This window comes from Genypterus blacodes, unplaced genomic scaffold, assembly GCF_046128005.1.
Source record: "Genypterus blacodes isolate CSIRO-AG114 ecotype Tasmania unplaced genomic scaffold, CSIRO-AGI_Gbla_v1 ptg000015l_1, whole genome shotgun sequence".
NCBI classification, from domain to species: Eukaryota; Metazoa; Chordata; class Actinopteri; order Ophidiiformes; family Ophidiidae; genus Genypterus; species Genypterus blacodes.
Window position 1 is genome coordinate 4,190,118 of NW_027466829.1, and position 16,335 is coordinate 4,206,452.

The 16,335-nt window shown below is 47.9% G+C and overlaps 1 protein-coding gene across 2 annotated transcripts; it reads right to left on the bottom strand.

The window, feature by feature from the left end:
- Positions 1-1,714: 1,714 nt before the first annotated feature.
- On the bottom strand, positions 1,715-15,356 carry cd82b (CD82 molecule b). Of its 2 annotated transcripts, none has more exons than XM_076138095.1 (9): positions 15,241-15,356; positions 12,003-12,076; positions 10,778-10,850; positions 7,083-7,207; positions 6,440-6,514; positions 5,017-5,115; positions 4,208-4,381; positions 3,411-3,494; positions 1,715-3,282 (listed from the first exon to the last, which is right to left on the bottom strand). In XM_076138095.1, exons 2-9 carry the CDS (start codon positions 12,063-12,065, stop codon positions 3,205-3,207), a joined length of 771 nt encoding a protein of 256 aa, XP_075994210.1. In that variant the 5' UTR covers positions 12,066-12,076; positions 15,241-15,356; the 3' UTR covers positions 1,715-3,204. The 2 variants fall into 2 exon arrangements, with proteins under 2 accessions (XP_075994210.1, XP_075994218.1); XM_076138103.1 differs by having other exon boundaries at positions 12,003-12,073; positions 15,241-15,349.
- Between the last annotated feature and the right edge of the window lie 979 nt (positions 15,357-16,335).

A 16,335-nucleotide genomic window follows, 5' to 3' on the forward strand; every position in this document is an offset into this window, starting at 1 on the left:
CAAGCACAGACAAGAGGAGGGGATCTAACTAGTTACACCGGGCCGCCGTCTGATGTGTGTGTGAGTGTGTGTGTGAGTGTGTGTGAGTGTGTGTGAGTGTGTGTCTGTTTCCTCTGACAGATTAAAAACAGGAAAAAGCAGCCCTAGGTCTGTTTGGAGGTCTGCCAGGGGGGGCAGAGAGGGGGTGAGGGGGGCGGGGGGGGATCCCCGCCTGAACACGGCCCTGACACAGTGTGAACAGGATGCAGCGGCCAGAGAGGAAGACGAGCATCATCATCATCTGCCATCATCCATGCTGGGATGAGATGAGCACCAGTGGAGCGGAGAGCTGACTGTAAAAACACACACGCACACACACACACACTGATAGAGAGCCAGATAGTTTTCAGGCCACATCCGGACGGGGACGACACACACACATTATCTGTCCCATAAGGTCCTAACGGTGATGTCACAGGCAGGAACCGTCTCCACGTGAAGGGAGGACACACTCACTAAAAATGTGTCTGCCTTCAGGTACTGTCAGCACACACACTCTCTCTCACACGCACACACACACCACACACACACACGCTGGAGACCTGCGTCTGAAATTAGCAGGATAGTGAATGAGCCCAGGTGAGTCTGTGCTGCCTGACACGAGGAGGCGACGTCTTCATTATTGGCTGGGTTCTGTCTGTCAGTCTCTGAGGGCTCCTCATCCGTCCCACATCCTCTCCTCTGCCCGGGACCTGGTGACAGCCATGTGGAAAGAAGCAGAGGAAGCCGTCCTTCCTCAGGCTGCTTGGCCTGAATGGAAAATGTGTGTGTGTGTGTGTGTGTGGTTTGATGCTGGATCCAGCAGCAGCAGCAGCAGCTCTTCAGCAGCAGCTCCTTCCTGCCTGTAAGCCTGCTTCAGCTTGTTTATTCTCCTCCTGCATACACACAAACAAGCACCCATCCACAAACAGGAGCTGCACCCAACCTCACCGGAAAGATAAACATAGAAATCCTCCAAATGTATTAGAAAGCCATGAAAGTGGACGTTTCCCATCATGGTCTCTCTGCATTAGAGCTCGACTGTGGCTCCTAAGTTAAAGACGGTAGTTGTGTTGCAGGGCTGCTGTTGAGGCTCTGAGCTGCTCTCATGTCCATGTGAAGCGTCTGAAACAATAGATTAGAGGAGCACAGCGGTCTGCAGCGCCGTGCTCTTGTTTTGTTACCGGTGAGTCAGTGGTGAGCTCTTGACTCTGAGCCTGGCATGATGTCATGCGGCTCCCTTCTTCTTTCATAAGTCGCTGCACTTAAATCTTATGAGTAAAGCCCTTTGGCCAGTTATTGCAAAGGGAAATTCCTTTCTGTTATCTTCTAATTAATGGATATGGAGCTCTTTGTTCTCTTTAACCACAGGCTACATTAACTAAATTGGCAAATGATGAAAAAAAGGAACAAATAAGTCAAAGGTGCAGACGTGGTTAGATTACTGTGAAAACAAACAAAGCACAGAAAGAGAATGAATCTTTGGTTTTATTATAAATAAATATATGAAGCTTCTCTTCAGTCTCTGCTCCATTCCTCTCTGTCAGTGAGAGCTGAGTGTATACTGCCACCTGCTGGCTGCCTCACACACACCACCTGATTAATCACCATGAAGGAACACTCAGACTCAGTTCAGATCAGATTGAGCCTGCAGGTCTGAAGTGATGACAGGAAAAGAAATCAAGCATCCAATGAATTCTTTTAGGTTTGGTTTATTCAAAACTCTTGTGAAATATACAATCTGTATTCAAACATGGCTTCCAGGTCCAGGAACACTTTCTTTTCTACTTAAAAAATTAGTAAAAATATTTTAAACAAATAAAAAGCCTTCATTATATTTAAATTAAATTAAATTTTCAATTTGGCAGTTTATAAAATACCCCCCCCCCTTTGAGTAACAAATGGTCCGTCTCCTCCCTTTGTGTGGATGAGACTGATCTATAATAATGTGTTTGTAAATGTACTGACTGAGATGAAGATGTTAGCAGGGTTGTGAGCAGTTGTTCTCTGTCTTGTTACTTTAACATAAACCTGCTCTAGAAAAACAACAGTAACAGTTTCAGGTCTAACTGCTTTCATTCTCTCACTACGAAATATAAACACTGAGAAAACTCAAATAAAGCCGTTATCAACACGTTGGGTTTGACTTTGTCAGATTTGGGGTGAAACAGTGCTGACAGCCACATGGTGACATCATGAACCACAGAGATGAAGCAGAACAGAGGGAGCTTCAGACTGAAGCATGTGTCCCATATAAAACACTGAAGAGCACACGAGTGCAATGATCCCTAACACAGACATATATACATTAGTATAAGAAACATGAACGGTTTAACACCAGAATATAAAAAAGGGCACAGACAGAACTCAACACATGACGTGTGTGTGTGTGTGTGCGTTGAGCACAACGACTCATTTGGAGGCTGCTGGTGAACAGTTGGACACACCCCAGGAGAACACAGAGGTGGATCAGACCCTCACAGATACTGGGTGGAGGTGGGGAGGGTGGAGGTTAATATCAGGGCGACTTTCTACCAATGTAAGAACCCAGAGGCTCCGCCCTCAACCACAGCCCACCCTGCCCAGGCTCAGCCAGGGGCCTCTGCTTCACCCCCGGACCACAGACACCAGCTACAGGAGCACAGAGGGACCCACACCCACCCACACCTCCCTTCTACCGCCCGAGCCTCGGCTCTGTAAAGTGCTCAGTCACAGAGACGAGCTGAGAGGAACGACTCAACACAAATCCTGCAGACATCTACGGCTTCCAGCTAAATTTGTTACCTAAATGTGTCTGTAAGTGTCTCCAAAGAAAAACAGAGACCTTATATAAAGTTTCTATATGTATGTGTGTGTGTGTGTGTGTGTGTGTGTGTGTGTGTATATACTACTGTACATGTACCTGCAGCCTGTGGGAACACTCCTGACCACATGGACAGAAAAGGCAGAAGTCCTAACAAGTGTGTCAGCTTGAATGAGGGCTGTGTTTGTGAGTGTGTGTCTGTTTGTGTGTGTGTCGCACAAAGTGAGAAATTTGCACAGCTGTCAAGGCAGGGGAAGCTTAGTGGTGGAGACAGCTGTCTAAATCTGTGTGTGTGTGTGTGTGTGTCAGAGTGTCAGAATATGAGACAAAGAGAGAGGAGTGGGGTGTGTGTGTGTGAGGGGGGGGGGGGCTCCGTCTTGGGCTCAGTACCTGGGTACTTGTGTGTAGTCCTCCTGCACCACGTTCTTACACAGACACATGGACAGGATCATGCCCAGGAACTGAGGGGAGAGAGAGGAAACGTCAACTCATAAAGTTGTCACACACTCCCACCAACAAAAGACTTTCAATAAATGATGGAAGGAGCATAACTGACACATGTGCAGTGTGTGTGTGCTGAAATTTATACCTCAACCACCACCACGCCGACACAGATTCCAATTATAACTGCACAGTTATCCAGGAGACATTTCTCAATCCTGCTCATACAGCCCTGGGGGGGGGGGGGGGAGAGAGAGAGAGCGAGAGCGAGAGCGAGAGCGAGAGCGAGAGAGAGAGAGAGCGAGAGGGAGAGGGAGAGAGAGACACACAGAGAGAATGAGGTTAAGAAAGATGGAGAGGCGGCCTGTGGGGGGAGCTGCAGGCAGATGTGCAGAGAGATGAATGGCTCTGTGATCCCGGCCGGACACGGACGGAGCCTTTTTCAAAACACAACTGTTGGTTTTGGCCCGAGTCACCGGGGGGGAAGAATAACACGGCTTAGCTGAGCGGAGGAACGCGGCGGACAAAGAGAGGGAGGGACCGGGCGAGGGAGCGAGCGAGGTAGAGAGAGAGAGAGGAGATCCTGATACGAGCACACAGGAGCTCCACCGAGACCACAGCAGGAGTTACACAACACCAGTAGAACCAGTGTAGGTAATGTGTGTGTGTCTGCAGCTTTGTTCAGTAAAGTAAAGAAACCTTTGTCTAGACGAGCGTCTGACATTTACATAGAGATGAAGGCTTTTATCACAGCAGGATTAATCAGGCGGCCTCATTAAGGCGTCAGAGGCTCGGAGTGCTCAGTTCAGCGTCACGTTTAAATCAATCCCAAACAATCCACCGGTCTGCTGCCGCTCACTTCTGTCCAGCAGGGGGAGGTGGCCAACACCTGTCAATCAATCAAGCTCTCCGCGTTTGAAGAAGGGGTTGTTTCAGCGAGCTTACCGCTTCGTAGACGGGCAGCTCGGGGGACAGGTTCTCACACAGACCCTTCTCCTTGATGTCTGTGCCTGCCAGGGTCTCGTTGCGGCAGGAGCAGGCGTAGAGGTTCTGGGTGCTGTTCTTGATCAGGAGGTTCTCAGACCAGTTACTTGAGTTGGTCCAGCCGCAGCACTTCATCTGTTTCATACAGGGAGGGGGGGGGAGAAGAAGAAGGCCATGAGATAAAGACACATGGAGAAAAAAGGGGTTAGGAAAAGGAGAGAATGAAACATGAAGATTAATGAAGCTGTGGATAATATGAACACAAACTGGCTTGATTCAGAGCTGTGCTGAATGAGCAATTCAATCACTTCTTGGCTGCTGTTTCCATGAAGATCACAGGGGGGAAAGACTTGGCAGGAGAGTGAGAGGAGGAGGAGGAGGAAGAGGAGGAGGAGGAGGAGGAGGAAAATACACAGCCCTCTATCAGAGCCTGGAGAAATGTGACTTTAACTTGCTACAAATGTATTTTTATGTGCTGCAGCCATTTTTGCAATGTGGCCGTGCACAGAACAACATGAAGAGCCAGCGGGGCTGAGGCTAAGGCTGAGGCTGAGGCTAAGGCTGAGGCTGAGGCTGAGGCTCCCACTGGGGCCGTCCACTTTACAAAGACTTCACATGCAATCCAAATACATACAGGAAAACATCAGGAGACAAATGAATCTGAATCAGTGTCTGTGTATCCTTCACACTGAGCTCAGTGAGTTCAGCTCCTGGTTCCACTCGTATCTCCTGACCTCCAGTGAATGAAAACCTGCAGCTGTCCAACTCACCGATCTCTGGATGAAGTCCAGCTGTCCCTCGGTGGTCTTGTTCTCGGCCCTGTAGTTGATCAGCATGCCGTGGACGATGTTGGACATCTCATGTTTCAACTAGAAAACAGACAATAAAAGTTTTGTTATATAAAGGAACAACACATCAGACAGCGTGGACATGAATGAACTGAGGTCAAGGTTCATCTAATAACTCTGATTTAGATTTAAACCAACATGGATCCAATGTCTTGTTGTTTCTTCCCTACATGAGTTCATACGATGTAATCTGAATTTATATTCCTCAGTCTGTCTAATGGAGTCTGGCCCCTGTCCAATAATATCTGTGTCCTATCTAAAGAACACATGATTGTATATTTATACAGTATTAACAATGGCTGAGAGAGGAGTTGACCCCTGGTGCAGTGGAAGAGGAAACACTCCCCCAGCAGATCCTCTCTCCTGTAACACTCTGCTCCCTCTGCACTAACATGTCAGCTGGCAGCGCTGTGCCACAGTGACGTCCCGGTGCTCACATATACAGCTTAATAAGAGCCGCTGCTGTGTTTACGTGAGGAAGACCACAGGCCAGGAGCAGGGAGACATGTTCAGAGCTCTGCAGTAGCTGAGCGAGGGCCTCACCCTTTTCTGGGAAAGGGCAGCACCCTGCCCTGTGGTAAACCTTAAACATAGGGAGCATTTCTAGGCTGCAGACGTGCACACGTGCTCACACAGAGCCTTAAACAAACACACACTCACAACAGCCTCCGCCTATCCCGATTCAGGAGGGGAGAGGTTTATCAAAAGGAGAGAACGGTCATGTTGAGAACATGAAACCCGTCTGAGAGGTCGCAGTGTTTCGAGCGACAACAAACACAACACACCCTCCAGGCAAACATGAGCTTTGTATCCCGGCGCTGCTCGCTATGTCGCTGTGGAGCCGCCTGGCATTCAACCCAGCGCTCAGAGCAGGATGTGACTCAGCCCTGGTGAGGCAGGGATCCGGTCTGTAGGGGGCAGCAGAGACCTCAGAGCAGAGGAGAGCAGAGGAGAGCAGCCTCCGGCCCTGGGTGTGTGATAATCTTCTTGGTTGAATCAGTGATACACATCATACACACAAACACCCACACCATGAGACACCAGTTCCTGTACGGATGACGTTTCCCTCACTGATCTCTGATCAACACCAACACTTTCCACTCACAGCTAACCGTCTGTTTAGTCACAGGGAGGCTTCAGGACTGATTTAAAAGAGAACAATTGCAGGTTTAAAGGGCGGGGCGGGAATTACCCACAAGGCCCCCCAGCTGTATCAAGGGGAGGAAGCAAAACGGTGGGCAAAAGAGGGAGAGAGGGAGAGAGAGAGACTGATATGTAGAGGAAAGAGTGAAAGACGGTAAAATTAGAGCGGAGAGTTAAAGCCTTTAGTGAGCTGGGGACTCACCCGATCGCTTTGGAAGTACACCAGGACTGCTGCCGTCACCTGGGCAACCAGGATGAGCAGGAGGCAGGTGAAGTACTGTAGAGGACAAAGAGGAAAGGCGTCAAGTTATCTTTTTTCAGAATATCAAAATCTTACATATTCCATTCCCTGCTCTGTTTTGTTTTGTTTTACCCCACAGTGTTTTAAACATCATCTACAACGTCTTAGCCAGGGAATAAAATGATAGTATATCCCCCCTGTGTGTTCTCGTGTGTGTGTGCGTAGCGGCAGGTCTTCCGTTGACTAGGCTCAGAGGCTGCCAGCTGGTAACTGTCACTGGGGTAAGTAGGTCACCCTGAGCAGGTTTAACCCTGCAGTGGGTCATGCACCCATCCCCACTCTTCCTCCTGCACCCGCTGCTTCACGCCAGCTTTAACCTAGTAACCCCCCCATGCCCCCCACCCCCTCCCCACACACACACTCCACTAAGCAAATCCACACCACCCCCGGCCCACACATAAGCAGAAACGAGGATTCTGTTATTGTCAGCAAGAAGAGTGTGTTGTGTTTTGAACTTTGAACATGTCGGTGCATCACTGAGATCAGGAGAGCGAGCTGTGTGTGTTATCGGCATTAGAGTGAGTGAACTGTGTGAACGCCTCACCAGGCCCAGTAGACAGCGGATCTCGTAGATGGCTCCTATGCAGCCAAAGAAGCCCATGGCCATCGACAGGGAACCCACGGCGATGAGGATGTAGGAGGCCACTTTCACCGTGTCTGAGGACTTCTCTGGTGGAAACACGGGAGGAAACACAGGAAGAGGGTCAACTACAACAGACACACACACACACACCTGGAGAACTGGATCAAAGTTTCAAACAGGGTTCCTTCCCTCCTCAGCCTCGGTGTGAGCCGGCTTCGTGCACACAGATTATTTTGACACAGATGGAGAGAGCGAGCCAAGAACGCTTCACAATGACATTCCTCTGCGTTGATTCAGAGCACTCAGATGAGTTTCTCACACACAATATCTCTTTAATGGGCCGACGGAGAGATCTGAACCGTGACCAGCTAGTACGCTACCAGATTAATCGATTTGCCTGTTTGGTATGCACAGCGAGAGGAACCATGCAGCGGGGAGAGGGAGGGAGGGAGGGAGAGAGGGAGAGAGGGAGCTCCTCTGCAGTGGAATGGAAGAGCTGACGGTTGGAGAAGAAGATAAACGGGAGCCATGATGTGGATGTGGGCGTTTGCTATCTGGGGCCTGGAAGAACTCCAGAGAGCCGGAGCTCGGTCTGAAGACCAAGCCAGGATCTGGTCTCTGTGAAACCAATCCAACTCCTGCAGATTCCTGGTCTGAGCGAACCGGCCGACGCTATCGGATAACTGGGAGCGGACGGTCCCAGCCGCCTCCTGCACCGCCGCTTTACGGATCCAACACGGTGCCGCCACAATGCTTCTGCTCGGCTCGGCTCCCCGTGACGCTGAACAGACCACAGTTCATCTGGATCCCTGTGTCACATTAGCTGCTGCTGCTGCTGCTTCGCTCAGCAATCGCTCCCATATAAATCCTGGAAGATGTGCAAGTACATTAATAATAAAAACCTGTCTCTCCAACTAAATCTCCTGATGTCGACAGAGCCGAGAACATCTGTGCGTATATACAGTCTGTGCCTCAACACACATAATACACACACAAGGAGGACATTTAGGCTGTGGTGGCTTTAGAGTAATTGAAAGGTCTCTCAGGCCCTCCACCTCTTTTAAGTAGAGAGCAGGCAACATATAGAGCCTGTGTGTGTGTGTGTGTGGCTGTAGGGTAGCATTTACAGGGAGGCATAGGATCTATATCTGCACTGGGCTGATGCATGTTACACTACTTGGTCTGCCACATCTGTCTCTCTCCTTCTCTCACTCACACACACACACACACACACAGAAACATAAAATCACCTATTGCAGAGCTTTCAGAGCTTCCAGCGTACAGGAGAATGTCTGCTGCAGCGATGCTAAAGAGACAACAGTGACTCCAGTTTTACAGGAAGAGCACTTTGAGACGGTGTGTCAGCGAATCAGTAACAACACTCTACCTTCACACACATTCAAACGGACATGTATATGAACTTAAATATGAGTTTTGCCTCTCAGCCCGTCTGCCAGGTGTGTAGAAGTTGCTGTTGCACAGAAACAAGAAGCTTTACAAACTTCCCTCTGTCAGCCCAGCATCTCTGCGTCTCCTGTGGCTGGAAGTCTAGAACACATTTCTGCAGTCAGCATGTGTTTGCCTGGTAACTGCGCTGCTCCGTCTTCTACCGTGGCTCGCTTCCATCTGGGTCTCTCTGCTACATATTCTAAAATAGGTCCTCGGGTGGTTTCCATGGAAATTTCCATTTAAAGAAGCAAGAATTATAGTGCCCTTCACGAAGGCTGCAGAGGGAGAGGGAGGACTGTTTGGTGCTGCAGGAGCTTCTGTAAACACACCACCAGCCACACACACACACACTCTGTATACAGAGAAAGTAAAGTCATGCTTTACCTGATACAGATTTAAATGGTAAATATAACTTCATATTGAACTTATAACTAAAGTTGTTTTGGGTGAACTCAGCTCAGGACAAATATGAGGCAATCTTTCCTCAGCTATAAGGTCAAGCTGTGTTTTGGCAGCGTGGCATCGTGATAAACTCAACATGTTGCATCACCATGGTAACCTATTAACAGTCAGAGTTACACTGATAGAGAGGCGGAGTGTGTGTTGAAAGGAAGCGGCCCTTTTTTAAACTGAAAAAATAAAGTGGCCTGAAACCAAAACATTCTCAAAGTTCCCCTGCCTGAAGTCATCCAGGTCAGCTGCAGAAAGCTCCATTAAAAACAACTCATAAAGAATGGAAACTGAAAACACTGAAATCCTGTTTTAGGTTGGACAGCGGAGCGACTTCTGAGGGGAACCCAGCGAGTCAATAAACAAATCTGCTTGCAGCTTTGGTTCTTCTCCTCTGGGAAGAGTAGCCAGGGATTTCCACATAGTATTCCAGAGACCCGAGGGGAGAGGAGGGAGGGGGGAGCTGAGGATAATCCACCCGGGGGTACGGGGAACAAAAGGAACGTCGGAGAGAAGGTCACCGAGCGCCACATGTGGAGGGATATCCTCAGATAGCGTCGGAGCAGCGGGATCTTAGCTATCTGTGGAGGTGCAGCTGGATTATCACAACAATAGGTCTGGCAGCGGTGATGGATACTGTACACTCTCTCACTCTCTCTCTCTCTGCGCTCTGAATGCCTGGACAAGCGATAAGCAAACTCAGCTAAAATATGACCTCGGATGGATTCCGCCAAAGGGCAGCGGCCTGGGAGGCTGAGAGGAGGCCAGAGGAGGAGAGGAGCCCGTGTGAGCGATGCAGGAAGCCAGGATGATTCAGTGCGGAGCCTCCAGACGTCTCAGAGCTCATCAGTCAAAGCAGCGCAGACCTCCATCCGCAACACGCAACTCTGCCGCTCCGCTCCGCTCGCACGTCACAGATCGGATGTTTCCCGTCCAGAAACACTCGTTTAGTAACGGAAGGTATCAAGAACAAATACACTTAAAGGAAAGACTCGCTGTTGTTTATAAGCAGCAAATGTCTCTATCTCATTGTGACAACATGCCAGATTAAACAGCACACATAAATAAAGAAGTGTTGTGTATGGTTTGGTGCTGGCGGAAAGCCTCCCTGCTGCTCTCAGCAAAGCTCCATGTGGGCTCAACACATTGGAAGCATTTCTCTCAAGATTTATGGCCATTTGAGTTTCCATCCATGGTCCCCTGTTCTCTGCAGCCAAAACTTAAACTGGTTTCCATTATGGTTTCTGCTGTGTTTACAGTAGATAACCTAAATTAGACCCGTGGCGTCTCTGCCAGGGATGATACATTTGCCACATGGCGTGAGGGTGTGATGTTGTTTCCGCTGCAGTCTGTGGAAGTCAGAGATTGTGCACAGACACGTTCAAAGTGGGAACTGCGTGGACGTAACCTGCTATTTTCTAAGTAACGATGCAGCGAGCGTCGCCGCTGTGTTAGTGGGTGGATGTGTGTGTGTGTGTCTACAGCGCTGCTTCAGAGCGGTGGAGGAAGTCATCAGCTTTGGGCTAGGAGTCTCATTCTGGTTGGTGTGAACATCCCTCATTACAGCCTGCTTCCCATGGGGACATGAGAATGCGGGAAAGAAGCCGCATGAGGGTTTTTAACATTTGACAAGCACACACACGATTCTATTTTCTCCACTGTCGAGACAGCTGAACACACACGGGTGAGAAATGCTGACGTGAGCGTGACGGGGCAGTAGGAATGCAGGTGTGTGTGCGCGTGTAAAAACAACTTACGTAGAACAGCAATGAAACTCTCGTTATCCAGGAGAACCCAGAGGCCGAAGCCCATGATCAACGCTCCCAAGATCTGGAGGAAACAAAGTCAGAACAGTCAGTTTCTGGAGATTTAAGAGGCTCAATACAAAATGTCAAAAACCCGACTTGGGTTAGTAAATTGTGTCATCACCTCTGAACATTCAGGCCACTTAATAAATACATGATCACACTCTCACTGCTTACAAGCCTGGAGTAAGACTTGTACTGTGAGCGTGTCAGAATCTACTCATGATGACCCCGTATACGTCTGACTGTCTGACTCTACTGTCTCTTCACCGCCGTGCATGCTGGGGTACCGTGTGCATGTGGACGTGATGACTGGTGCATGAAAGCCACAACAGGGGGCCGTTTTACCTCCAATGCCCCAGTGGAGAAGTTATGGCGCTCAGACACTCAGAGTAATTAAGAGGGCCGGAGGTTAGGAGATGTTGAGCGTTGTATTGTGGGGGGGGCGATGGATGAGAGGCTCTGTTCATACATCAGCTTCCCCCCCCTTCAACCTCCACCCTCAAGCCACAACAGTAATTAGAGCCCCGGGTAAGAGCTGTTCATTTGAGGGGGGGGAGGGGGCGGGCGGCTGACTGTTAAGCTCTGAGCAGCCATCATTAGCCCACCACTTCCTGGCTTCCCCCTTTGCCCCCACCGGTCTAATCTGCCAACGCGGACCGACACTGACACACACACACGCACGCACACAAGCTTCCTATTAGGCACCAGTCGAGCGCTCACATCAAAAAAGCCTCTGTGTCAGGTTTTACGGGCGCAGGCTGGATGGAAAAGTCTGGACATCCTCGCAGTTGAGTCAGATTTTAGGAGTCTGGAGGTTTTATCAACCCCTGGACCTTATGTTGTGGCTGGTGTGTGAGAGACGAGGCGGCAAACGCAAACCATCTGTCTGTGCTGCAGTGCGACACGGAGCCTCTCCAGCAGAGCCACGCGTGACATTTCCCTACGTGCTGGATCCCTGCTAATCTATGGTGGCAATTGAATAAGGAGGCCTGCTCAAACAACGGCCGCCAACAGCTTAGAGGCATCACATGTCAGCTGAAAGAGCGCCTCTATCTGTCTGTGGCAGGTAAACAACGGTGCTGAAGTCCTGTGACAAGGATCTGACAGAGCGAGCGGGTGCATCTGCAGCTATTGCGAAACAGAGACGAAGTGATGAAGAAATCAGAAGACTTACGAAGAAGAACAGGTTGAAGAGGAAGAGGAAGTACTTTGTGGCAGCGATGCATCCTTTGCCCATGGCTGGTTCTTCTGAAAGAGAGCAGTAAACACGTTAATGAGTGAAACCGATCATCAGAGGGTGAAACCTCAGTATAGTGTGTGTGTGTGTGTGTGTACAGAGGGAGACTGACAGGAAACAGACGCAAAACACAGAGACAGTAAGAAAACAAAGTCAGCTAGCCTTGAGCTGGCCTAGCCTAAACACTGAGACGGAACAGAGGGGAATCTGAACTTTAAGGGCCCAGATTCAACACAGAATTAAGTTTTGGAGGAAGAGCAGCCCTACTCTTTATGACAGTATGCTGTGCGTTAAGAGAGGTCTCTAACTAATAGCTCAAGTTCCTGATAAACTATACAAACCACCTTGGAGATGACCAACTCACATAGAGCAGTGATGACGACGGGTCAAATCCCTAAATCAGCCGTTATTGTTACTATTACTCTTAGCTAACATTTACTAGGCTGTTATCTGCACCAGTATGCAAACACAGATCAACTTCACAGACCTGAGTACAAAGCCTAATCGATGGAACAAAGAACATAATCCCTAAAGAAGATTTGCAAGTCTTTAGGTCCGACTGTTAGCAGCAGAACAGATTTAAAAACAACGGTTTAATTATGAATACTGAGCCCAGACCGTCGGAAAGAACGACTTGATGCTCTAACATTTTTAAAGTAATGACCTCGTGCTATCTCAACTTTTTCTCGAACTCCCACGCAGGCCAAGACAAAGGACAATCTGTGGGGTTGTTCCAGAGAAATATTTTGGTTGACCCTTGCTGCGGCGAGGCCCGATCACGCCGAACGCTCTGGACGGCCAATGACAAATCTGTTCCTCCGTAAATACAAGACTGGAGACTGTCATGGAAATTCATAGCGGAGCCAAAACAGCAACTCCAAGGAATACTGCCACGATGACCCTGCTAACGCTGCCAGAGTCAAGAGACGGTCTGGTTTATCTGAGATGTGAAATGGGACAGGAAGCCACGTGCAGAAGAGGACAATGAGCAAATGAGTCACCTGAACTTTCACAATGACTTTACCTCCTACAGACTAGTTCTCCCCCTTCCTCAGCCCCGCTTAGGGAAGAAGAGGTGCTAATGTTTCATCTGAGTTTGTTCCACACACAGATACAGTTTGAAGGTTTGCAAAGTAAAGACAGCAAGGCAACATCAGGCTTCTGTAACGCATCTACAGCCCTGTGGTCCCCAAAAAGTGGGGGAACGTGCCAAACTCCAGTGGCCCCCCTCCTTCATCCTCCTATATGACCCATATACACATCTGTGTTGCCCCGGCTACACTGCCCTCCTACTAAATCTCTTAATACCATGATGGAATCCTGCTTAAATATCTGAAACAATGCAGGTTATCCCCCTACAAAGACTAAATGTAGCTCAGGATCTACTGGGGCACATTTGTAACGCAACACAGGGCTTTTAGTTTGGGTAAGAGCCGGACGGTGCAATCAAATGGAAAGCACCAAACACAAATCTGCACAAGCTCAAAGTACTGGAAAGGTTGATTACAACCATTGCTATTGTTTATAATCAAATTAAATACTTCCATTCATTAGAGTCTTGGTGTATCTAAGAGTAGAGAGTCAGATGTATGGAGTTGTGGAATCATCAGAATCATCAGTTCTGATGAGTCACTGGTTCCACTGGAGGGAGGGGAATTCCCCCTCAGCATCTGTTGGACTCTGAGGACATGAAGGTGTGAACCGACCCCCAGAGGCTGAACGATAAAGCCTCTGATATGAGTGAGGCCTGGACTCCACAGACTCACTCTTTATAAGGGCTGCTGGTCATCTCTTTGAATTATAATCTAGTCCATCTAATGTCGTAGTAATGAAATGTTACAGGCACTTCAGGAATTTCAAGTTTAAATGTAGTTCACGGATTTGACTTGCTGCCAAATGTATTTTACGATATGAAAACAAGGAGGCTGTTATTGTTTTTTTAAGTGAGCCGAGGAGGAGCTCCCGTCTGTCAGAACCAAAATGCACACAAGGCAGGAGAGCAGACGGCCATTATGAATTTATGTCAGGGACGTGCGATCACAAATGAACTCACGTCTGTAAGATGAAATAAAAATCCATCTTTATATGCAGTATGGCTGAACAAGTTAGGACAACTACCATTATATTTCTAACCATTATGGTTACGGTTATGAAATCTCTTTAACTCCAGGACCGTTACACAATGCCATAAAAGGAATTCTATATTACTTTTTAAAAAACGTTTTAATAACTATTTAACAGCTGATTTCACTGAGATAAATCAGGGTGGATCACTTGAGAGCTCTTCACCTCCCTGCTCCTGTTGCTCTCGTAAAACCTTTTAACAAAATGTTTGTTTACTGCGCCCAGGTTTGTATGAACTTGTCTGTGTACGTCAGATGACCACAAATCACATCTACCTCACGTGCAAAGAGACAAACACAGCAAAGATGTGACAATACAGGAACATAATAAAACTATAGAATACAGCAACTGGAGCTTGGTCCTGTAATTAGTCCATAAAGATGTTGTCAGGAGAGCACAGAGCCCTGATGGAGGCCAGTCACAGGTGGAGGACATGACGACATTTGGTGAAGAAGTGAGCTAGTGTTGTTTTGTCACATCACTTATGACGCAATATGGTTAAGTACTCTCAGTATGTTGAGTAAGTACTTACTCTCATGTTGGTAATACATGTTTGTAGCATCACAACTCTTCCGTCGCTATACTTTAAGCTGGGATGGGCCAGTGAAGAAGAACAAGTTACGTTCTCACCGAGTCTTTACCAACCGGGTGAAACAACCACAAACCCCCCGGTGGTCCCCGGACTGTGAGACCCACTGACACGTCGGGTCTCATCACTTCATGAGAGCAAACACTGGGGAGGGGGAACCGTTAATCTCGGCTACAAATGACGCTACTTGCTGGAAAACTCACGGAAAACGTTTCAACGTATAAACAGCTATGTGTCTTAAATTAAGACGGAGGCGTTTAACCCTTAAGACCACCTCAGCTCAGTGCGTTAAGCTAAAGCGGCGCACAGAGGTAACAGCCATTAAACTTTGGTTAGTTTGAGAGAGAAAGTTGCGTTTTGGACAAACTCGGTACAAAGTTAATTCAGCGAGTAAACGTGGCGACAAAGCTGCCAACACCGGGTAGTTTGTTCGGTTACTACAAGCTGGAGGTTCTTACTCACCGTCTTTCGGTCTCTTCTTACGGTTGAAGCTGCTCGCTGATGGTCCAGAGTCCCTCCGCCGTGTGTGTGAGTGAATGAGCCGCGCGCCGACTGCTTCTGCCTGTGACGAGCAGTCGTGCGTGCGTGTCCGCGTGTGCCCGCGTCCATGCGCGTCCACGCCCCCACCAGCGCACGAGACGCCGTTACTCTCGTTAACTCTTTCCTGCGCGGATCACAGATACTGTGTATATCAACATACAGCACGATGTACACGTGTACTGGCTGCAAGTGCTTCATACGTAATTTATAACATTCATACTTTGTGTTTAAAATGCAGCTAGGCTGATTTAGTTCCTAAAAAACTTATACAAGACATAACACGTATAAATATGACATCACGATTTACAACAGTGATGTCATATTTATACATGTCTAGTATTATACTAGTTATTATACTAGTATTGTACAAGTTGAATGACGTCACTGATGTAACTGTTGGCCAATACATCTTGGACTTAACAGCAGTCACCCAGTTCTTCTCTGACTTACACAAAATACACACACAAACTACTTATGCTCATCTTATGCTCATCTGTAATTAAACAATGTGCTCCATAAAAAGTAAAAAATATCATTCAAGATTACACGGATGAAGATCAGATGATCTCGACGAGACATTATGGAGATTTTTTTAATTCAGTTGCAGCTTTGTAAACCCAAAGAGCCCTTATGCCAGCTGATTATAGCTGACTACATTTGATTTCCATTTCAGAATTTGGCATGTTTAGCATCTACTCATCATGAGAAGACAGTCTGGGTGGCTGAGAGAGGATCGCTACAAGAAAACAGTGATGTTATGATGTTACAAGAGAGCTTGAGATCAATATTAATACCAAAAACAACACAAGTTCATTAGGTAATTCTGCGATCAATACAAATACATCATAAAAAGACTCCCACTGTGTTTCCCTGAGGAATGTGCAAATATCACTGATTAGCGGTTGTTGCACCTTAAAAGGAAGCTGATCAATTTGAATAAATTATGTATGTTTACTAGAAACAACAGTCACAGCAATTAACAACATTAAGACCTCCATCATGGCTGAAGACATAAAC

Coding starts and splice junctions, on each gene's coding strand:
- cd82b (XM_076138095.1), bottom strand. CDS start 12,065: ATGGGCAAAGGATGCATCGCTGCCACAAAGTACTTCCTCTTCCTCTTC. Junction 7,208..10,777: donor GAGTTTCATTGCTGTTCTAC/GTAAGTTGTTTT, acceptor TGTTTCCACCAG/AGAAGTCCTCAGACACGGTG. Junction 3,283..3,410: donor TCGGCGTGGTGGTGGTTGAG/GTATAAATTTCA, acceptor CTCTCCCCTCAG/TTCCTGGGCATGATCCTGTC.